The 24,830-nt window shown below is 38.1% G+C and overlaps 1 protein-coding gene across 5 annotated transcripts in view; it reads left to right on the top strand.

The window, feature by feature from the left end:
• Nucleotides 1–24,830, top strand: part of LOC114656226 (zinc finger protein 362-like) — a 147,286-nt gene that overhangs the window by 105,520 nt on the left and 16,936 nt on the right. For 4 of the 5 annotated variants that reach the window (XM_028807698.2, XM_051930377.1, XM_028807696.2 and 1 more), the window contains exons 3-7: nt 5,490–5,736; nt 5,838–5,963; nt 9,043–9,367; nt 13,429–13,653; nt 13,902–13,980. In XM_028807698.2, the coding sequence (XP_028663531.1) occupies nt 5,490–5,736; nt 5,838–5,963; nt 9,043–9,367; nt 13,429–13,653; nt 13,902–13,980 (1,002 nt within the window). The remainder of the gene's footprint in view (nt 1–5,489; nt 5,737–5,837; nt 5,964–9,042; nt 9,368–13,428; nt 13,654–13,901; nt 13,981–24,830) is intronic. The other variant, XM_028807697.2, reaches the window with a different exon arrangement.

Raw genomic sequence — 24,830 nt, 5'->3', positions numbered from 1 at the left:
ATTTGTGGTTTCCGCTAACAATTATTAGATAGGTTCTAAGGAAAAATCCGCAAATGACTGAGGCCGCGAACTCTGAACCGCGACTTCACAGGGGTCTACTGTATTTTAAAATTTACAACAATTATAAGCTACACATTGGACTCAGATATGATAAAGAATAAAAATGATTCTCTGTAGAGAGCATTCATTTATAAAGCTGACATACCTGGTTTGAATGTTGATGTGCAGGATTTTAGCTCTGCCTGTTAATTGATGTAATATTTTACCATGAAAGTAGGCATGTCTCTAAAGATTCTTTATAACCCATGTAGGATGTATTATTTTACCATGAAAATAGGCATGTCTCTAAAGATTCTTTATAACCTACGTATGATATATTTTATTTTGAAAATACAATTGTTACTCCAATTTTTACTTTTCCTATGATGTTTTTGTATTTCAGAAGCATTTCTCTGTGAATGCAGTTAGAACTGGGTCATTTATGATCTATTGGGCTAAAGGCTATCCCAGTCAAAATGCAAGTGGTAGGAGCACACATAATTTGAGGTTTAGGTACTGATGTGCACAGTGAGCTTTGGTGATTTTTAAACTTTTCAGAATTCTGTTTGTAGGCAACAACATACAGGAGCAGGCAATGAAATATACAATGGATATGGCACCTGAAACAAGAAATGACCATATATTGTAGTTTAAAAGCCCATTTCAGGTAAAGCCTTTTTTAACATTTAGGACACCAGCAGCACAAAGAAAGTGAACACATGTACATTGTCAATAAACGGACGCTTGAGGGCGCTGTTGCCCCGTGAAACCCAACAGACAGATGCAGACACAAGTTTAAAAGCACCAAGAAGTAATTTAATTTTATTCTCCAAAGCACCTCCACCACCATAAACAAGCAATAACTATAATAATCACACAATACTAAATACAATAATTCTCCTCCTCTCCTCCCAGCAGCTCCGTCACACTCCCTCCCAACTCCGGTTTGCTCACTGGGTTCCCATCAGTCCTTTGTATAGTTCTTGGCCCGGAAGTGCTTCTATTCTTCCTCCCACATGACTTACTAGCACTTCCGGGTCAGCTGAAGAATTCAAGTTTTCAATCGGCTCGGAAGTACTTTGAGGTTTCCATTGTCTTAGTCCATTAGTACTTCCGGGCTAGGTGAGAATTTATTTTCCCACCAACTTCTCACAGTGTCCCCTGGGGGCACCCATGGTACCCTGCAGGGCTGTGCTGCCAAACTCCAAGTCCCATAGTGCCCTGCGGGCATCGGTGACACCGCTGCAGTCCAGGGAAGCTGCCATCTATCGTCTTGGGGGAAGCAGTGTTGGCAAGTCGCTGCCTTCCCCCATCCTTTTATTCCAGGGGCATCCCGGCCGGGTTCAGCTGCCGGCCGTCCATCACATTGCCCTATCCTCAGCTGAGCACCGTAGGTCGCAGTGGCCTGCCCCGCAAGGGTTGTCCTTCTCCAGGAGGGACTGTCTTCAGCAACTGGACTGTGGCTTCGTCCGATAAAATAAGAATTGGAGAACTGAAGGGAGAATATTGCACAAATGCTGTCTTTTAATCGCCTCCCCAGTTCTCCACAGACAATTCCTCCACATATGGCATTCATAACACAGCTGCATCCCTCTGGATATTCTGGCCATGTAAGACTGAAGCAGGCTGGAACTTCAGGCTGCGCCCCTCTGTCAGCTGAGGTTGGACTGTCTCTCTGCCCTCACGGAGAGCGTCCTTCAAATACACATGAGCTTGCAGCTCCACGTGCTGTACTATCAGGAGGTCCCTGCTTTACTACCAGGACCTCCTTTTCAATCTGGTGTTTACTTACAGTCTGGGTCTCTCTATGCATAAAAGAGAGACCCTTTGCTGTTTGCACCCCTCTAGTTTTATGGCTGACCGGCACCGATGTCTCATGGGTCGAAATAACCTGGAAGTCAGCACTAACCAGTGGCTCCGACTTATCCGACCCTTCCACCGTACACTCGGTCATCACCCCTGCGTTCATTTGTGGGATGCGAAATTACTTGGCAGCCGATATGAGTCGATCGGACTGCCTCTGCACTCTGTGTCTCCTTATCCTGTACGGTACCGGTAGAACTCACATGTACATCCAAATCAACCATCTCAGGAGGCTTCCGACCAAACCGCAGCAGGTATTCCTTCACAGCTGATAGGACCTGGAAGAAACTTTGTACAGGCTGGATCAGCTTTTCCAGCTCCCGTACATCAATGTTATTATTTGAACCAGCCGGAGGTGGGCTCGGGCCATCATCAGCCCCACCTCCTAGCTGTGAGCCAATGAGCATGTCCGTCTCTGGCACATGCTCTGTTGGGACTCGCACAAGCTCTTGGGAATTGGAGTTTCGAAATATAGAGTTCCGGGGTGCCGTCACTGGCCGACTGCGATTCGGCGGCTCTAATTTAGCTGTGAAAAGTTCAGTCATACCCCATCCCTCTTTACCTTCATATGTGACGGGCGTTGCCTCGCTCGCCTCCTCCTTCCCCTTCAGGGAGTTCGGATCCGTCGGGGAAACAATGACCTCACGTATGGAACGACGCTGACCTTCTCCTTCCCACAATCCTTCGGGACAGGTCACGTGTCCTGCTTCGACAAACTGCAGGAAACCCTCCTTCTTATGTGGCGCTTTATCGCCATCTTGGTTTTCCCAGCCTGCCTCAGAATAGTCCACGTGACTGCTCTAGCCGAATAGGATCCCAAGGTTCAGACTTCTAGATCAGCAACTCACTCCATCATCACTGCCATCTTGCTCTGGTGGGTTGTAACATAAGTATGTATCCGACTCAGTTTCAAGGAGTCAGGCTTCTGAAAAATAACTAAAATAATGTCCCGGTGAATTGGACGCTCTTTCGGCACATACCTCACTATTCCGACCGGGGTCTCCCAGTTTGTAGAGGTTGTCCTTTGCGCCCGACATCCGATGGCCGTCCCGTTTCCATTAAGCTCAGGCCCTTTCGGCGTCAATCGCCGCCATGTCTTTCTCACTTCCCACCAGGTATGTCCATAGACACACAGCGTCATCTAGAGTCTGCTCTTTTTGGGTTCTCCCATTCTTCTTCCTGGATTTCTTCCCCATCACGGACTGATATACAGTGAGGCTGTCTTGTGTTGCAGCGCTGCCTGTTGGGTTTGCGTCTGCGTTAATTTTAAAGGTTTTCTGACCAAAATAGATGGCCAGAATCCTGCCGACTATGCCAATGTCAATAAATGGACGCTTGAGGGCGCTGTTGCCCCATGAAACCCAACAGACAGATGCAGACACAGGTTTTAAAGCACCAAGAAGTAATTTAATTTTCTTCTCCAAAATGCCCCAAAGCACCTCCACCACCATAAACAAGCAATAACTATAATAATTACACAATACTAAATACAATAATTCTCCTCCCAGCAGCTCCATCACACTCCCTCCCAACTCCGGCTCGCACGCTGGGTTCCCATCAGTTCTTTATATAGTTCTTGGCTCGGAAGTGCTTCTATTCTTCCTCCCATGTGACTTACTAGCACTTCCGGGTCAGCTGGAGAATTCAAGTTTTAAATCGTCCTGGAAGTACTTCGGGGTTTCCGTTGTCGTAGTCCATTATTACTTCCGGGCTAGGTGAGGATCTGTATTCCCACCAACTTCCCACAGTGTCCCCTGGCGGCACCCATGATCCCCCGCAGGGCTGTGCTGCCGAACGGCAAGTCCCATAATGCCCTGCGAGCATCCAGGGCACCGCTGCAGTCCAGGAAAGCTGCCATCTATCGTCTTGGTGGAAGCAGTGTCGGCAAGTTGCTGCCTTTCCCCATCCTTTTATTCCAGGGGCATCCCGGCTGGGTTGGGCTGCCGGCCGTCCACCACAACATGTATATTGGGTAATACGTAGCTTAGGGTACTGTTAGTAGAATCTGAATATCTCTCCCTCGGTCCATTTTTATATAGTGCTGTTTTTGGAACACATCCATCACAGATTGCTTTACAAGGTAAACCAAAGAAATGTTGAAAGTAACATGAAAAATTACTGCATAAGACCATTCAATAAATACTAAATTATAAGCTTTTTAAATCAATTTAAGTTAACATGAGCTGGTAGTACAGGGGATTCACATGACTATTTGAGCAGAAAATATACTAAAACTGATCAGTACTGAAGATTTCCCTTTGAGAATAACGTTACAAGTCTAGCCTATTAAACTGGAAGAGAGAGAGTGTGATTTAAATGTGACTGTTGGCAGAACCTCACAGACATTATTAGGGTTAGTAGCCTCAGACTTAGCCCCCAGTGAAAGCTGAATAGTCAGAAGGCTGGCATCACAGGATCTCCGATTACTTTGCAAGGAATGATGACAGGCAATCAGAGTACTAAAAGTCAGTAGCACAGGTTTTGAACATAATAGGATTTCAGACAAAAAGTTTGTGTAGTCAACCAGTAAATGGCTGATATGTTCATTACATTTTGTCCTTGTGAGAACCCTGTCATGTTCTTAACTTGTTGGAATTTTGAATATTTGTACAAGAAGTCTATTGAAAATGAATAGCAGAAATCCTATTGAGAAATGGTTAAGTTTCACAGAGCATTGCTGCATGAGGGGAGAGAAAGTCAGACTCTAGCAATGCTTTGCAGGTGATAGAAAAAGATCAAGACTGCTGCATCGTAGTGATTTGTTGATGTATGACCACATTGCTGTGGAAAATGGACAGTGGTAAAAGCTTTCAGAAACAGAGATGTCATGAGATAAAGCTTTCTGAGAGCCCATAAGAAACAGTTGATATAATGAAAAGATGCACATTACCCTGGAGCTGGGTACTGCTAAATGTTTGTGTGCCTAACTTACTATTATTCAAAAATTGTGCAAGGTACTAGCCTCTGAAAGACCGGGTAAAAATTCTACTAAGAGTGGAAGCAAGTCATGCTTTTTAGTACAAAGATTTCGACAGTATTCTATACTGAAACAGCTTTTATTAAGTTCAACAGTGAATATGTGACTCTCACTAAGCTTGTTAGTGACCTTTATAATTGTAATTTTATGTTGCTAGAAATATTAGAGAAAACGTATTGACTGTTGGGCAGCATGGTGGCTCAGTGACCAGTGCTGCTGTCTCATGGTTTCATTGTCCTGGGTTCAAATCATGTGTCAGATTATCATCAATGAGTAGCTTTCACAATCTACCTCTTTGTGTATGGGTTTTCTTTTGGGTACTCTAGGTTTCCTCCCACAATCAAATGTAAGTGTGGATGTGTGCAAGAGTGGCTCCTCACTGAACTGGCTCCTTGTCATGGATTAGTTCCTACCTTGCAACCACTATAACTGAGTTCTGCCTCCCTGTGATTTTGATTTGAATTAAGCAGATCTGAGAATGATATTACATTATATTGATAGGTGTGAGTGCACATATTGACACTTATTTTGAATGAGGCCTTAAAGAAAGAGTCTATATTAAGTGGAAAATGTTCTTGAAATGATAAAGCACACACTGTTTTACTTTCAGCTGGATAACCTAGTGCTGATCAACAAAATAAAAGAGCAGCTAATGGCAGAAAAGATTCGGCCCCCCCACCTCCCCCCTACTTCGGTCCCATCTCAACAGCCTTTACTGGTGCCACCTACCTCTTCAGAAAGTGGGCAACCTGTGATGTCCATCCCCAAACTGCAGCAGGTTCCTGGTCTTCATTCACACACACCATCCCAGCCTGATATCGCTCTTCATGCTCGGCCAGCATCCAGTACTGTTACAGGTAAGCCTTTTCTGTTTTTATCCAAATGGTCATAGGCACCATCATCTCTGTTTCATAGTCTGTTATGTTATGAAGTCTAAATTTTATGTTTGTTTCTTTAGGCCTTATTCTCGGAGATGTAAACTTGAATCTCGATGATAAGAGCTCTGTAAAAGCAAAAGGGCTGTGGGAAGACTGGCATTTACGTCAAATCATAGACCAACCAATTAGAAAGAATCATTTATCAGGTAATCCACAAAATCATTTAATCTTTGACCCTTTCTTTTAAATTAGTAACTATAATTTGAATGGAATCTTGTATGCTAATCTTGTATGACACCCACAGCACTACTCATTCAAGAAAACTAAAAAGCCACCCATACCTTCTTTTTCAGTTGAAACAAACTGGATGTTTTACGTTTATTCTGAAAGTTATTAGTCTGAATGAAATACATATATGTCACAGCCTCAAGAAAACAATCATTTTTTTGTTGTTAAAGCATTAAAGTTGTTTATTCCTAATTTTTGGTAAAAGTTACAAATGGTGTCTGTGATGATGCAGGTTCGACTCCATGCTCCCATCTTCTATCCGGGAGCCCTTGAACCCAACACCGTTGGTAATGCTACCGATGAGCTAAGCAGTGAGGCAACAACATAGAAAAAGGATGGTGCAAAAGTGTCAAGTGCTTTTATTAAAACAATCAAAACAATGTCCAAATAAATAAGGTGCAGTGATTCAAAAATCTTCATTAAATAAATAATCCATAAGAACAATTGTGAAACGTGGAGGTTTAAAACAATAGAAAAACAATCTTTAAAAACGAGGTTAAAACAACGCTGGAGCAGTCCTGTAAAACAATTACAGAGCCCGGTGCTTCTTGTACCCCGGCGTCTCTGCTGCTTCTCCCATCTGGGCCCTGCAGCAGGCGAGTGAAAAAAAATGATTTGTGTTTTGCTATTTAAATTGCACTAATAATGCTTCACGGACATTTTATTAGTGTGTTAGAAATGTTTTTCTGTAAAATAAGTAATAAAGTATTGAGCATTATCATTTTACATTTGACAGACATTTATGCACATCCAAATTTTTGAATATCCTCAGGACAAACTCATTCATATCCCAGGTCCCGCCTGTATTTCAGTTACAAATAAAAGAATCTAGTGTATTTGAAAATTTAGAAATCAGAATGCAATCGTCAGTCCAAAGTTAAAATCCCAGAACTACTAGGAATTACATGGTAGTTAATATGTTCAACTTCAAATTAAAATTTGTTATCACGAGTACAGAGAACAAAATAATTCATACTTATATGTCTGACCAACGTGCAATTGGTCACTACTCTCCAAAACCATTATCAGCATGTGCAGTATTTCAAATGCGAACCTTAACTGGAAATCTCAGATAGATCTAATGAGATTTTGGAGACATATCTTCCTTTATACAAGAATGGTCTGCTTAACACAAATGCACAGCAAAAGTAAAAGTGCCACAGAGAATAACTTGGCTCTTCCACAATTACAAAAACAAATTACTACTAAATATAGCTTAGCAAAACAAAGAGAAAGAAAAGTGAAATTCTTCTTCAACAGGAGTTTTCTTTTAGTCACCACCTCAGAACTATTCATTTAATGCCATAGAGCATGCACAGATACTATAATGCTAGATTAGTTATAAGCATTCCGTTTTTTACAAAATTTCAGTCTGACAAATTTTTTTTATAGGTAGGATTCACTGTGCAGTCAATGACCCTGTAGATTGATGCTACTGACAAATGCACCGTTTATGAGTACAACCTGTTTTTGTCTGAGATATTAAGGGAAAACTGTGAAACAAAGCTGTCTTTCTGAATAGTTAGTTAGTTAATCAGAGTTCTAGCATTATTTTTGTGTGGCATTTAAGGTAAGAAACAAAGCAGTCTGCACATTTTTAGTTAATTTAGTTTTTGTTGGTAAGTGCACCTGTGATCTGTTTTTGGAATCCAGGTATGACTGCAACTACTTTTAACAGGTGTAGTAACATTGTTATTCTTTTCTGTTTGTACAAGACTTTGAGCTCTTATTCCTTAAGTGTTTGTTGGCATGGTTCATTCTATTACACATACTGTAGCTTCAGAACCAGGATTCTGTTTACAACTAAGTCACTTGTGTGTGAAGAGTTGTAAATGAAGGATTTCTCCAGAAAGTTCAGTTTCCTTGTACATCCCAAAGACATTCATGTTGAGTTGATTTGCTACTCTAGTTGTCCCAGTATGAGTGTGGCATCTGTTTTCGATGGACCGTAAGTCCCTAGATCATGTTTCTGCCAGTATTTAGTCAGTTTAAAATATAATGAACATTTTTGGTATGCTCTATTGGAGTATCTTTAACTTGGAGTCTCATATACTGTGTTCTAGTAATAAACCCCACTTTACATTCTGTAAGGTTTATCTCTATACTTGCCACACCTCTATGTAACTATTTTTTTTAATATTTCTGCATGTATCTTATGTACCTGCTCTTCTGTTCATATAGTTCTCTATAATGGCTAGTTTCAATTATGCCATAATTCAATTTTAAACATTAATGTTTTGAATGTTGTACTCATTGTATTTTTAACTGAAATTAATATATTTTACTCCAAAATAACATCATAACTTTGTAGAAATAGTTCTAATTGTTCAGTCTTCCAATTGAAAGTTCACATTACATTAATAGTACCTTACATTAATGTATCAGACGATATTCCTTATGCAAAATCTTTTGAACTATATTACAGACTGTTCTTTATTTTGTTTTTGATTCTTTTTCATGATTTATAATTTGATCATCTTTTTGTTCTTTTCATCTGTTTGCTGTTCTAAAATAAGCCACAATGGAAACCATACATAACTGCATCTTTGTTATGTAAAACGAAATACGAAACTTACAACAAGGGGAAATTATTTATTATGCAGCTTAACTATTTCACAGATAAAATATTATTCTTGTTATCAGATTTTCAACTCTGTCAATTCTAGGAATCATTCATGTATGAATCTAAAAACTCTGCCAATTTTCTGGTACAGATATACACATTTTTGGTTAGTTATCCACTTTAATTTGTCCAAGTGGGCATGAGTGGCAATAAAGTGGCACTGCATCTAGGTTGGATTCTGGTCTTGTACTTGATGACATCACAAGACTCCTGTGGCGCTTTATTGTAATAAGTGTATCTGAAAGTTAATAAAGTGTGTCTTGTAATTTACCAATTAGCTTTTCCCTTTCTAAATTGACTGAGGCTTAACAAAGACAGTGAAACTTTCAAATTCAGTATCTTCACATTATGTCCCTCTCTTGTTTGTCTACCAGGACTCTCCCTTTCATCACGCACATCAGAGGCTGTTACCCCAACCACTCCCACCTCATCCAACCAGAGTCGTCTTGGTGGAGCAACATCTCCAAATCATGTGTCAGGATTGGCCAGTGGACCAGCTCTGGAACCAGCCAAGAGTGCAGGACTATCTGGGTTGTTGGGAGTCCCAACCAAGACAGAACGTGGCCGCAAGAAGATTAAGGCTGAGAATACTGGTCCGCTGTTGGTGGTGCCATATCCTATCTTAGCATCGGGCAATGACCAGTCCACCGTCACAATCACTGCCAAAGAGGGGAAAACGTACAGGTTGGAAAATAAGCGGTAGAGTACCACTTACAGAGTACCAGATACCGTGTTTCATTTACAGAGTTTAACAAATCACACAACATATTTTTAAGCAATTCCCAGTCTTGTGTCCTGCTTTGCACTAGCAGCCAAATTAATTTGTGGGGAGAAAAAAAAAATAATACACTGGTGGCTATTGGGTTCTTTTGATTTAGTGTAAGGAATCCAAGATGGGGAATTGCAGCTTTCATTATTGGTGACATTTTTTTATAGAGAGCACTCAACCATTTTAGGTATCAAGCAAGCCAAAGACAATACAGTCAACAGTAGTGTCCAAATTTTATTGTCAGTAGTAAAGTTTAGAGCTTGCTATGGTGAGCACTTGCTTATGGCTTCTTCTGCCTGAACATTATTCTTTCCATATTTGCTCTGTGAATATTAAAGAGGAATGCATTTTGTCTTTGACTGTATTTAAGAATAGTTTTGTCATCTGGACTTACATTCAATATAATTATTAATGAAAAAATCATTTTTGAAGATGAAATGAGCATCATGAATAACATATTTTAGTTATAGGAAAATAAAGGTATTTCTGCTGTTCCATGCCTTGCTTTCATCAAACATTGTGCTGCTACATGTATGCTACAAGCTACAGCAGCATTTGGTGAATGCTTTATAGACAGCAAGTATGATCTGAGTGCTCTCTGTAACAGTGCTTTAATCTGTATTGTCTGTCAAAATTAGTTTCCTGCTTTCATTGTTTTTAAAAAATTGGTGTTTGCTTGTTATATCTATATTAGTTAGTAATATTTTTTTCTGAGAAAAACTAAAGCAATCTTTGTATGGTTTTTGCAGTCGTACACAATTAGAGGCTTACGCTTGGCATTACATAACTGATTAGTGTTTCGTTCATCTGAAATATAAGGGGCGTGAAGAATATCACAACAAGAATAATGGTCATTGCCATCAGGTTTTGATTAATGATTGGACTTTGTGTCTATGCATGGTGTTCTTTTGATATTTAAGTAAGCTGGAATTATTTGAGTCCTGTCTGTAAAAGATGTGGAGCATAGTTCATGCTTCTTAGAACTATCATCCTGAATTTAGACCACTAGTATCGATTTTTAAATAGTGTTCAGATAATACCACAACCGAAGCTTGTGTTTAATATTTAGTAAGTAAACATTTTTCCCCAGGGTAAAATTCAGCAAAAGCTGGACATAACGTACTTTTCGGAGTGTTGAGCAAAATAAAGCCCAGATCATCTATGTTTGCAAAATGTTTTCTTAATATACATTAAGAAAGATTTTGTGTGTCTTGAGTTTAATGCAAGGCAATGTAGTCTTTTTATGATGTATTCCCCTTACTTCTTTTGTGCATTTCTCATATTTTTTGTAATTCTTTTCCCAAAATGAAAGAATCAGCTATGTTTTCTATTGTGGTATCTAATGTATCTGATTCAGAACAATGAATACTATGGACTTTGAGTAAAACATAAATTTTTTTGGTACATGTAATTTAAAGCAAATTGCTGATGTACGTTCCCAAAATATACATTACTTCATATTTCACATCTGTTGGAAAAGTGAGATGGCAGTTCAAACTCCCTTGTCCATCTTTAAATCATAAATAGAAAAATTCACTCCCTTTTCTCTTCCTCGTCACTAGACTCATGAGATGTGCTCACTGTTACTTCTGTCAAAGTAGTCATATACCTAATCATGTAAATGAACTGTGAGGGTCTCTGTTCTTAGAGGGCTGCATGGTTGCAAGGTTTCCTTCAAACTAGTTTCTTATTTGGAAGCTGATTCTACTGGTGAATGTACTGCAGTAGTTTAACCTGGGGTGACACTGCAGAAGATTTTAATAATTCCAAAGGTAATTGTTTGAACTTGCACAGAAACTGCTTTTAAAACGTTTACTGTAGTAAAGCCGATCTCACGTTACACAACTTTTACTCATAGGGAATGTCACACTGTACAACTGCCATTGCCGATTTTCTCTCCTGATTATGTCAATTTACACAACTGGAAATCGCTGGAGATGTCAAATTATGTGAATGTGTAATGACTTTTCGGCACAGTTTCACTTTTCCAAGGTATTGCAAACTCATCCATTTCTAACAGCCAATAACATTGTGCCCAACAGAGTCAGTTGCCTAACGAATGATTTGCAGGTATGCCAATTTCGGTTAGTCTTTTTTTCTTTCTATTGTGGTACATAAAACATGAGATATCAGACAGACCAGCCTCTTCTGTTTGTAATGTCCAAACACCTGTACTTCTTATACTTTGTCTCTGTATTATATACATTATCCTTCCAGGTGAGCAATCATTGGTTGTCTGCTTTCATGCACGCCAAGCTAACCCCTATGATTATGTTGGGGTGAGTTACAGATTATTTGGATTGGGTTACTGACTATGTCACTCTACATAATTGGTAGTCACGAAAACATGCCGTGAGTCCCCCAACTTGTTAAGATTGTGTAAATGTACTCTAAACTAAAAATCCATGTAAAAATCCAGCTATGTGAAATGACCTTAAAGCATTTTAATTTTGAAGGGCTGTTGAGCAGCATCATGCATTTCCAGTGTTGAATAATACACTCACAGTGATGTGAAAACTTAAAAATATTAACTCTCATTCCAAAACAGAGCTCTCACTGCTGGTTTAATTAAAATTTTCTGAGTGCACCCACATTTTGGGTGATTTGAATAGAACTTTTTACAGCTAGTTGCTTTTACTAATGACAACCTCAATTAGTAACTTTTTTATGACACACCATGGGGTCAGTAACCTTATCCTAAACCTACTGACATAGGGTTTCAGGCCAAAATAAGGTTACAGTAGTAAAAATAGTATGCCCTGGTTTGCTAATGCAACTTGTATTTAGACAGATTGTTCCTAATCTCCTTTTGAGCAAAAAAAAATTCTTCCAGTGCATGCTGTTTTTGTATATTTAGGTATTGAGAAAAATTACTAAGTGTGACTAACTAAATACACCTAAATTTGTATTTTATTAAAACATTCAGTTTATGAGGGATAGCACTCCTGTGTCATAGTCACATTCCTGGCTTCATGTTATAGCTCAGTTACTGTTTGTATAGCGTTTGCTCTATGTTTTTGTATATTTTTCTAGGTACTCTTGTTTCTCCCCACATTCTGAAGATGTTAAGTTACTTGATGAGAGCAACACTTGCCCACTATGAGTGTAAGCATTTACATGAAGGTGTTGTGTGGTGCACAGGGGTCCCCTCCAGGTTTTGCAGAATGTTGCTGGGATAGTCATTATCTGTGAATATACTCAAAGATATGATTACAAAACATATCTTTCAGAAACTCAGTGAGAAATCAAAACTTTACTATTAGTAATTTTGGAGTTTGCTAGAGAGCAGGAACATGCCTCATAATTAAATAACACAACTATGGGGTCCTGGCATACAGTGTACAGCTGCTGCCCACTAACAGATTCTTTTGCTTGTGAACAGTGTCTAAGTTATGCCATATTTTTAAGAGCCATTATAGATCACTTAAGCTTTAAACACATTACAGATAATTAAGGAACACTTGTTGATGCTTTATTTGGAAGATGCCTATTTTAGACTCTTTGTTGTATTTATATGTTTACTTAAGTTTTCCACATGCATGAATTCCTCAAAGCATCACATTATCACAAAGTGATAAAACATATTGGAACCAGAAGACCAGGCGGATTAATAAAACATCTCAGTAATAATAAAAACATGATCAACCACAATAATTTACATTTTTTGTTTGTATTTCTCTTTGAACCAGTATTTTCTGTTCTTGGTTAATGTGCTACTAATTTTTTTATCATATTTGTTTCCTTTCATAGAAAGGATGTTTGTTCTCTTTTTCTCTTGATTTTATATTTCTTTGCAAAATATTTTAGGAATTAGGTTGAATGTGCTGGTATTCTACATTTCATACTAATGCTACTGTTTAGTCAATTGCTCCTAGCAAGTCTGCTGTCTTGCTTCATTCTTTCTATTTTTATTATTTTCTGCTATATTTTGACTTTTATTTTATGGATAACATGACTTACAGCATTTTTTCGTGTTTCTTTTTTATAACAGGTGTAAAGTATGCCCCTTGACTTTCTTCACCAAGTCAGAAATGCAGATCCACTCCAAGTCACACACAGAAGCCAAACCTCACAAATGCCCACACTGTTCCAAGTCATTTGCCAATGCCTCCTACTTGGCACAGCATCTACGCATCCATTTGGGTGTCAAGCCTTACCACTGCTCTTACTGTGAGAAGTCTTTTCGGCAGCTTTCTCACCTGCAGCAGCACACCAGGTCTGTCTTTCTTTACTTTTATTAATCAATGCTTGTTAATCAATGCATGCTGAAGATCTGAAATATACATGTACAGATTTCTTCACAATTTTAGATTTTTTTAAGTATATATCAGGTCAACGGATGATTTTTATTCGTAGTTCCACTCCCAGTCATCAGGAAAGAGTCTTCATTATCATACAACTCTCAATACATAAGCTTGACTCAAGCTGGAATGGGTTCAAATTGTACATTTTTATTTCTCCTAGAATCCACACTGGAGACCGGCCATATAAATGTGCTCATCCAGGCTGTGAAAAAGCATTCACTCAGCTCTCCAATCTCCAGGTGAGTAATTGTTTTCTGTTAAGTAAACCAATTTTTTTTATTAACACTAGAATTACCAGAGTCTACGAAAAAACTCGTAGATCCGGCCCACCTTAAAACCGTTCTCACCTCTCTTTTGTCTTCTAAATGTGCCGATTAAGAGGAGCAGCGAGCAGCCGGCTATTCCATCCCCCACCGTCGCAGAACGTTCACTAAGTTTTCCCAGCTCACGCCTTTTTTGATTATCTGGGAGTGACTGAACTGCTGGAGTTTTAGAATGGAAATAATAGATCGCTATTTGGAATACATGCATTTCATGCGTGTTTCGTTTCTACAGTAATCTGTGTAAACACATTGCTAAAACAGAAACTTTTTCATATTTTAGTAATAAATGTTACAAAATGTAGGCATAAACTATAGAATCTGTGAAGCCTGAAGTCCAAACATCAAATAAACACTTTCATAAAAGGTTCAAGGATGATACAACAGCTTCCGTGGCTTAACGCTACGGTTTGCTGACTTGGAGCACAGCTGCCCTGCCGTGCTACAGAGACTTGAGTTTGATTCCCAGCTTTGAAGAAAGTGTTTTTTTTTTCCTTAAACGGACATTGAATTTATAAATTGGTATGCACTGCAAATCGTTAATTTTAAAATGTCAATCGCGGTTATTTCTGTTGATTAATTCATGCTTTTTTACTTAGAGTCGGAACAGGAGCTTTTTCAGCTTATTCAGCTTCTGATCTGACTCAAACAGCGCCAGTATAACTTCACACCCGATCTGACGCTGTACGTTTTCAAATAATATTGCATTACTTCGATGATGTTTTCTGATTGGTACTATTCACGTCATAAAATGATTTCTTCAAAACGTCACATATATTTGTCTCTTTCTTTTTTTAAAATGTGCGTTGTAGCACTCAGCAACTGGCCACCTGCATGTTCTTGCGCACACTGAATAAGACAGCGATATATGCAATCATCAGATTCAAATGTTAACAGTTATATAGCACAGAATGGAAATCAGCAGTTCTTAGCATTGCACCACACAAGCTGTCATATCAACCTCCTACTGTAACTTGCTTTCTTTTTTCTTTGGTTATAGTCTTGAATAAAAGTGCACTTGTTTTGTTATACTTTTACATCAACATATGTTCCTGTGTTTGAGTTACATGGGCATGCTCAAAAAATACACGTATAATGCCACGAAAAGTGCATGCAGACACTTCAGTTCGCAAGCATTGGTACGACAATGCAGTCACAAGTACACTGCAGAGCTTTAGCGCGTCTTTATGTGAAAACAGCAGTGTCAGATGGGGAGTGTCTGATGATTTCATATAGCGCTGAAGTTACTGCTCTTTACTATGCTTTCCTCTGCATGTCCTGGAGTACAAAAGAAACAGCATACAGCAACATGTGGGGACTGGCAATATTGGGGGAAAAAAAACATGCGGTCGTATGTATCGTGATACAAAGCAGAACTATAGCGCGTCTTTATGTGAAAACAGCAGTGTCAGGTGGGGGGCGGTAGGGAAGGATCCTGAACGCGACTGAGACAATGAAAAGTGAATTTTAAAAAAAACAACGCTAACCTTTACAAATATCATAAATTACACCAGCTGTTACAGACTGAAATCAAATGTATCTTTTTATTCTAAAATATTGAAAATAAGAACACTTCTCAAAAGGGAGTTGTGCAGGATCGAACTCATGACCTTCTGATTCCCAGTCAGCGACTGATACTGTTGCGCCACGGAAGCAGTGATAGCTAACGCATGTCAATGTCGCACACTAAGGTGGCTTTTTTTGGCGGTGGCTTTTTTTTTTACCTTTTGTGAAAGTGTTTCTTTGATATTTGGACTTCAGGCTTCATACATTATATAGTTTATGCCTACATTTTGTCATTTGCTACTAGAATATAAAAAACATTTCTGTTTTAACAATGTGTTTACACAGATTACTGTAGAAATGCAATACATATGAAATGCATGTGTGCCAAATAACAATCTATTATTTCTACTCTAAAACTTCACTTCACTCCCAGATAATCAATCAAGGCATGAGCTGGGAAAAGCTCGTTTACGTTCTAAGTCGTTGGGGGGATGGAATAGCCGGCTGCTGGCAGCTTCTCTTTATCAGTACATTTAGATGACAAAAGACGCTGGCGGAGAGGTGAGAATGGTTTTAAGAAGCTATTTAAGGTGGGCCAGATCTACGAGTTTTTTCGTAGGCTCTGGTAATTCTAGTGTTAATGTGTGTGCCAATACAGTGCTTTTTGAAAGTCTTCTCACATCACCACGTTGTTCATTCTGCTACCTGAAGAGTGATACTTAGAATGAGTGAAAGCAGAAACATGTTTACTAGCCTATAAAAGTTCTTGACTTTTAATGTACTGTAAAACAACAGTTATACAGATATTCAGTTAAACAGTGCAGATGGTGACATCAATTCTCAGTAAATGTCTGTTTCCCAGCAATAACAGTGAAGAGTGGTTCCTTCTAGATGGCTTGGAAAAATCTGTAGACAGTAATCATTAAATCATTTACATAAATATTTGTTTAGGGTTTATTTCTACTCTTTTACTTGGCTAATTAAAATGCTTCTGTTTTGCGCATCCACTCCATTTGTTTACTACTTGAAATCTTCATCATGTCTCACCCTTGATCCCAAAGCTTTGTCAAACTGAAAACTGAAGTTTTTTTTTTTTTTATACGGCACCATCCTTCCCTTGATCATCTTAAATGTTCCCTGCTGTTAACAAGCACCTTGAATCCACTTTAATTACCAGACCACTTTCTTTTGCAAACATTTCTCAATCTGCACCTTTCAGTTATTTACATTTATTTGCTTGTCAGATGCTTTTATCCAAAGTGACTTACAAAAGAGGAAACATAATCGAGTAACATTAGGCTAGGGCCTGTTTGTTCAGCCAGGGTAGTAGGACAGGTAACAAAGTTCATTGCCACAAGTGAAAAGATGTAATTAATGAATACATTTATAATTGTACACTAATAATCGATAAAGCAGTTAAACTTAATGCAACAACAAATCAACCAACAATATGAAAGATCACAGAATAAAACTTATTTTTTTAATTGAAAAATTATACAGATATTCACAAAACAGATGGTTCTTCAATCGCTTCTTGACTACAGTCTAGATTGAGTCTTGATACCAAGCAGAGGAGGCATCACTAGACGCTGTTCCCTGGCAGACCTAAATGGGCAAGAAAGAGCAGAGTACCTCACCAGTGTCTCCAAATACACTGGTGCTGACCGATTGACTACTTTGTAGTCAAGCATCAGGAATTTGAACTTGATGCATACTGCAGCAAGGATCCAATGTAACGACTGGAAGAGAGGAGTGACATGAGCCAACTCGGCTGGTTAAGTACTAGACAGGCTGCTGCATTCTGGACCATCTGCAGCAGCTTGATAGCACATGCAGGTACTCCTGCCAGAAGTGAATCCATTTGGTCATGAATTTCTTTCAATGTTTCCTTTTGTTGCATATTATTTTTATTTGCTCTGAATTAGCCTTTTTGCAACAGAAAGTTTTACTCTTCATTGAGGTGAATTCTCCTCATTTAACCTAATGTGCCTGCAAAAAGTGAGTTCTCTATAGCAGCGGTTCTCAAACTTTTTCAGTCCTGGGACCCCTTTACAAGCCATACGATATTCGCGGACCCCTGATGCGGCCTGATTTGTCAACCCAAATTATAATAGCATAGCCACAGGCATAAAGTGTAAACTTCTTTTATCTGAAGTAGACTTTATAAAATAAATCATTCTTTGTAGTCATATCATAACAACACTAACTATTGACAGTCAATGATACAGTGTCATACTAAAGTCACAGGACTAAAGCCTGCTTAGCAAAAACAAAAAATGCAAAACAACTACAACTACAATATTTAATGCTTAATACTCATACTGCATAACTACAATACAACATTGTTCATTTAATAATAAAGAGTAAGACTATTAATTTTACAGCTACCTACCAGTGGTAAACGTTTTAATTATTTAATACGTTCAAATGTATTACAAATACAATTACATTAGACTCTAATACACATAGAAACTAATGAGATGTGGGCTTGCTTTTGTCGGCAGAGAAGGTCTATCCTTGGTGAGATTTTTGATAGACACACTCGAATGTCATCTTCCACCTGGAGACGTGATCTAAACTTAGATTTTATCACAGCTTCGCACTGGTAGGTAGTTGCAAATGGGACCAGCACAGTCAATGCACTCTCAGCTAAAAGCGTATATTCGTTCCTAACATTGCACCAAAACGTGGTCAATGTTTGTTCTTGAAATTTAAGTTTGAGACTTCTGTCACTAGACAATTCAGCCAACTGTTCTTCTTCCTTCCCGGTCAAGTCGGTAAGCTGACAACTGAATGGATTTCTGATCCAGTCATAATCTGCAATGTTATCTGTTGGAAAGTACCTGTCAAAGTATTCTTCCATCGCCGCCGACAAATGGTCAAAGATATCTGTTGCCAAGTTATCAATAGCCATATTGTTTTCATTCAGAAATTCAGTTAACAGTTCAAACATATCACAGCTTTTATTTTGTACTCGTGTCTTCCATATTCTCAACTTTTTCTTGAAGGCAGTTATCTTGTCTGTTGTTTTCAACACGCTTGAATCTCTGCCTTGCAGTGATGTGTTAAGTGCATTAAGTTGACAAAAAATATCAGCCAGGTAAGTCAATTTTACAAGCCATACATTATCTGAAACAAACTTCACCAGCTCTGAGTTTTTATCCATCAAAAATGATACCAGTTCACTGCGAAGCTCGAAGACACGTTGAAGTACCTTTCCGCGTGACAACCAGCGAACCTCTGTGTGTAGCAGCAGATGTCGATGATCTGAGCCGCTTTCTTCGTACAGTGCAGCAAACAGTCGTCCATTCAACGGTCTGCACTTTATCCAATTAACTAGTTTAATGCATGTATTTAGCACTTCACCGAAGGATTTGTTTAAATTCTTACTAGCAAGAGCTTCGCGATGAATCATGCAATGTGTGGAAATAATATTCGGAGAAACAGTTCGTACGCGTGCAACAACCCCACTTTAATGACCTGTCATTGCTGCAGCTCCGTCCATACAAATTCCAATACAGCTGGACCACTCAAGCTTGTTAGCAATGAAGAAATCATTTAGCATTGCAAATATATCTTCACCTGTCGTTTTAAGTGGCACAGGTTTGCAGAACAGAAAGTCCTCGACCACATCATTGTCAAAGCAATATCTAACGTAGACCAGTAACTGTGCTTGGCCTGCAATATCGGTACTTTCGTCCAACTGTGTGGCAAATGTACTGCTTTGTAGGCGCTCAACCAATTGTAATTGGATGTCATTGGACATGTCGCAAATTCGCCTTCTGATGGTATCATTTGATACTGGTATAGACAGTAATTTTCGGCTGCTTTCTTTTCCTAACATTATCTCGTATATTTCTAAAGCCGCTGGCATAATCAGACTCTCCACAACCGTGTGTGCTTTTTTGCTCTTAACTATTCACATTGCCATAATATATGAAGCCTTAAGAGCTTTTTCATTCACTGTTGTCGCAGTTCTAATAATTTTCTGCTGATTTGCATACACTTCTGCTCGACGTTTGAAGAAATCAACGGGTTTGTCTTTTAGTTCATTATGCTTTGTTACAAGATGGCGCTTCAATTTAGCAGGTTTCAAACTTTCGTTCGATAACACATTTAAACAAATGACACATTGTGGCTGATCACTGTTGTCTTTGTACGGTATGAATCCAAATTGTAAATATTCAGGATCATATTTACGTAATTTTGCCTTACGCGGTGCGGACTCTCTTTCGGCATCATGTCTCAATTCATCGCCACTGTTTCCATTACCCCCGTGCTCTTCTTCAGATATCCGCTTTCGCTTCAAATATTTATCCATACGTTAGTTGGGTGTGCGAAAAACAATTTAACAAGCAAGAATTACCACTGTATAACTTAATAATTAATCATAAACTGTGCATGATTACAGGCTGCGTCTATAATGACGTCATCATAGAATAGTTCATAGTAGACATATATATACTATATATAGAATATAGAATATAAACAGTAGTGAGGGGCAAGTTGATTATTATTCGCATTATCCGATTGGATAAAATGGCGTTTAGCGAAGAAGTTATTAATTGTAAGCAATTTTCACCCTTTCTTTCGGACCACAGTTTGAGAACCACTGCTCTATAGTACATGTGAGTGCTGAAGTCGGAAAACACCAATTTAGAATTAAAAGCAATTTCTTTATTCTTTATTCTTGGTGAGAAAAAAAACTGTGAGACTGCCCTGTTGGAGAATGTGGGCAGACTGGAAAAAGAAAAAACTGTTCACCCTTTTATCACCTAGCTTGTTCATTAGCTAAAGAGAGAACTGAAAAAACATAACAGTTCATTTTGAGGTCATACATAGATTAGGGGACATCTTAAATTTATGACATACAGGAGTACAGAAAAACAAAACAGTACCAGGCGCCTACATTATCTAAAGAATGTGCCCGTCTCAGTACAAACCCATTTTAAGCAGTTTTCTTTAAGTTCATTGCATTAGTTATAAAGAGATTACATTGTTATAACTTTAATATCTTCATTAGATTATATTTGTTTGATTAGATTAATAATCCTTATTTATTAATTCATAAATTACAATTTTTGTCATAATTTTAAGCAAGAGTGAAGAAAACGATCACATTGATTCATAATATCACAGGGTGTTCTGTTTCACATAGAAGAATTAAATCAGTCTCATATTCTTTGCATAAACATAATTCCTTTCCTACCTAAATGCAGATCAAATCATATAGAAGTATAAAATCATATAGTTTTCTACAGCATGATTAATACAAAATACAGTCATTGGTATTTTGTGAGTTAAATACTTATAATCATCTGCGGTGGGCTAGCACCCTGCCGGGGGTCTGCTTCCTGCCTTGCGCCCTGTGTTGGCTGGGATTGGCTCCAGCAGACCCCCGCAACCCTGCAGTTAGGATATAGCAGGTTGGATAATGGATGGATACTTATAATCATTACAGTTAATAATATTTTTTCTGCTTTCTCATACATTATATGCTATATTGCTATCCCAGGAGAGTGGGTTTTAATCCCAGCCTGGTCAGCATTTGTGTGGAATTATCTCCTTGCATATATTTTTCTCCAGTCACTCAAATTTTCCTTCCACATCCCAAAGTTAAGTTAATTGACATCTCTGAATTACATTGACATAAATGAGCTGTGGTCCTGTCATGGACAAGAGACACATCCAGTAATGGTTACCACTACAGGGATATCCTTCAGTTCCGTATAACACAGAAATAACAAAAGAAGATTGATTAAAGTTGTTAAAAATGGATTTAGACCTTTTAAAAATTGATATGTGACATTAAACCAAATTATGGCATATGAACTCATTATTTTTGCTATCAAGGCTTGAAGGGTGTGAAGACATTACTTTTTAAGTACTTAATTATTTACCCTACACAGTTGTAACTCATGCCCTGCAATGGACTAGTATCATGTCTGGAGCTTGTTCCTGCCTTTCAACTAAAACTGGTATTACAGATCATACACCCTGAGACACTGAATTGGATTAAACAGTTTACAAATATTATGCAATGTTATGTTATAGATCAATGAAACAAAAGTTAAATTTGTATCTAAGCAACAGATTGAAAAAAATGTTCCAGTTTTGTAGACCTGTGCAAGCCACTGCATAGAAATGTTTATTAAATAAAAACAAAGGCTACATAAATTCTGACGTTTTGTAAACCAAATGTGCAAGGTATGTTTGAGGTGCCTTGTCAAATATCATAAACGTTTCACAGCTAAAGAGCTAATTGGGGCAGTGGAGGGTTGAGTGTGGGAGCAAGACTTCAGAGTTTCTGTTAGTCAGTCTCTTTTAGCATTCTAGCAGCTGCCAAAATGAATTTAGATAGTTATGAACCAGTGTACTGCATTACACTTCAAAGGTTGTGTACAATCCAAAAAAATTGTAGCTATAAGCCACAAGGGGGCATTATAGCTTTAAGAACTGGACTGCCTTGTACATTTAAGTTGCATTTCCTTTGTTTGCCACCTTTTGATTCAGTTCTAACTTGGAAATGAAACATTTAGATCAGTAGTTTTCAGCTCTGGGATGCCCATGGCTGGTTTTTATTCCAGTCAGTTTTACAATCACACCAGCCTTTATCTGGTTATCTGGTTTACAAATATTTGTAGGAAATTAATAAATATAAAAAGGAGCAATTACTTTACTGCTGTTTTTACTTTTCTCCTCATTAAGAAATGTGTTTTACCAATTAGTAGATCAGTGAATATGGGACATAAGTATTGTATTTGCTCCATTTTACCATTCAGTGTTCTCTGCATTTGGATACAACTATGGGTGAAAACTCTATAGAAAAGGTGAATTTAAAGAAAAATTGTAAAGGAACTTAAGAATTTAAATTTTTGACAAAAGTAAAACTATTCAGAAATGTTAAGAATGTAAAAATAAAAAGAAATACTCACTAAACAATGAAATCAATTAAGAATAAATGATGCACCGATTGTAAAATTGATTGAATTAAAAACACTTAGCCATGGGGCTCTCCAAGAACTGAAGTCCACAGGTTTAGATGAACAAAAACTCCATCAGCTAGAACAAACTTAAGTGTTTATTGTTATTTATGGCCTGGAGTCCACTGGATCATGCTATAGGTTTATGATGATTAATTTTCAGTATGTTTGTTAATATTTACTTTTTTGATGGTATGACCTACAACTTTCTTCATTGCATTTTCTTGATTTAATTGGCCAAAGAAAATCAAAGAAGCATTCACCAATTAAGTGGACTTTTTGAAGGGTGTAATCAGTATAGACTATGCCTTTACCTTAATATCATAAAAAATTGTGCATATGGTCTTGTCAGCAGTGCGGTGGACCTTGAATTTCTTGGCCATTGCTGACTCACTATGTTCTCATTGTTTTGGTTGTTTTTTAGTCTCTGTGTCATAATGATGTATCTAAATATTTTTTATACCATCACTCTTCAATTTTGTCAAAGGTGGCAACATTTTCATCCATTTCTTGTGATGCTGAAGGTTGGCCAGGCTTTGGGTAACTTGAAAGAAACAACCTGAAATGATGGAATTCTGCTACCACATGATGCTTAGGTGCAAATTATTTTCTGAAAGTTTACTGTTTCACTGATAGCGCAGTACTTAATTTTGTTGTTTTTAGCATCCATGTTGACATGCTTCTGAAATGAGAAATATGTACTATAAACAATAAAATGCTAGAATCGTTTATATTGTATTTTAATACACATTGTCTAATCTTTGGCCAATTACAAATTGGCAGTCTAGAATATCCTTTCAGGTTCAGATCCTAAATTTTTTGATCAAATCTCATAGACGATGTGAAGAGGGCTGTTGTGAATGAGTTCTGTAGTCTGTATGTGAATGTAGCCTGCAAACAACAACAACATTTATTTCTATAGCACATTTTCAACAAATAATGTAGCTCAAAGTGCTTTACGTGATGAAGAAAAGAAAAATAAAAGACAAAGTAAGAATTAAAATAAGACAACACTAATTAACATAGAGTAAGAGTAAAGTCCGATGGCCGGGGGGACAGAAAAAACAAAAAAAAACTCCAGACGGCTGGAGAGAAAAAAAATAAAATCTGTAGGGGTTCCAGACCATGAGACCGCCCAGCCCCCTCAGGGCCTTCTACCTAACATAAATGAAACAGTCCTCTTTGTATTTAGTGTTCCCACTGGAAGGACTTGATGATGATGGTCATGCAGACTTCTGGCTTTTAATCCATCAATGGAGGGACATCACGGTGCTTTGATTAGGTGGTGGTGGTGCAGGTCGCCACCACAAAAAACCAGGAAAAGAAACAGAAGAGAGAGTAGGGGTTAGTACGGATTTTAGAGCCACCATGAATAGTTATAATGAATTGAATATACAGAGTATCAGGATTAAATTAAAGTGAAGTTATGAGAAGGCCATGTTAAAGTAATGTGTTTTTAGCAGTTTTTTAAAGTGCTCCACTGTATTAGCCTGGTGAATTCCTTTTGGCAGGCTATTCCAGATTTTAGGTGCATAACAGCAGAAGGCCACCTCACCGCTTCTTTTAAGTTTTGCTCTTGGAATTCTAAGCAGACACTCATTTGAGGATCTAAGGTTCCGATTTGGAATATAGGCTGTCAGACATTCCGATATATAAGATGGAGCGAAATTATTTAAGGCTTTATTAAACCATAAGCAGTATTTTAAAGTCAATTCTGAATGACACAGGTAACCAGTGTAGTGACATCAAAACTGGAGAAATGTGCTCGGATTTTCTTTTTCCTGGTTAGTATTCTAGCAGCTGCATTCTGCAGTAGTTGCAAAGAAACATGCATCCCACATAGATTTGACTAATGCCTTGTAGCTCTCTGTGGCTATGTAGTTGAATTAAGCAGGTTTAACAGTAGACAAGTTCATTTTTTTAACCCATGTATACACACTTTAAATTGAAAAGTTAAAATAATACATCTCAAAAGCCATGAATTATAACTGCCTTGGGTTGCAGGTGTGAATGCTTTGTGCCAGGATTTTAAGAGTCATGGGCTGTGTTCACATGCTGTATGACTATTTGGACATAACATTAGTGATGTATCAACTTCTTACAAAACGCATCAAGACACACACTTGGAGGAGTCCAAAGCCCACATTTAGCAGTCTCCACTTAATACCAAGTGTACAAGCACACTTTTCTGCAGATACAGGGACTGAATTGCATACAGTGGTGGATTTTAAAATCGCATACCTTCCATAGGTTACTCCATTATAAGCTTATCTACCAGGT

The sequence above is a fragment of the Erpetoichthys calabaricus genome, chromosome 8 (assembly GCF_900747795.2).
Source record: "Erpetoichthys calabaricus chromosome 8, fErpCal1.3, whole genome shotgun sequence".
In the NCBI taxonomy this organism is placed as follows: Eukaryota; Metazoa; Chordata; class Cladistia; order Polypteriformes; family Polypteridae; genus Erpetoichthys; species Erpetoichthys calabaricus.
The sequence above is the reverse complement of the archived record's forward strand: the minus strand, read 5'-3'. Positions and strand labels throughout refer to the sequence as shown.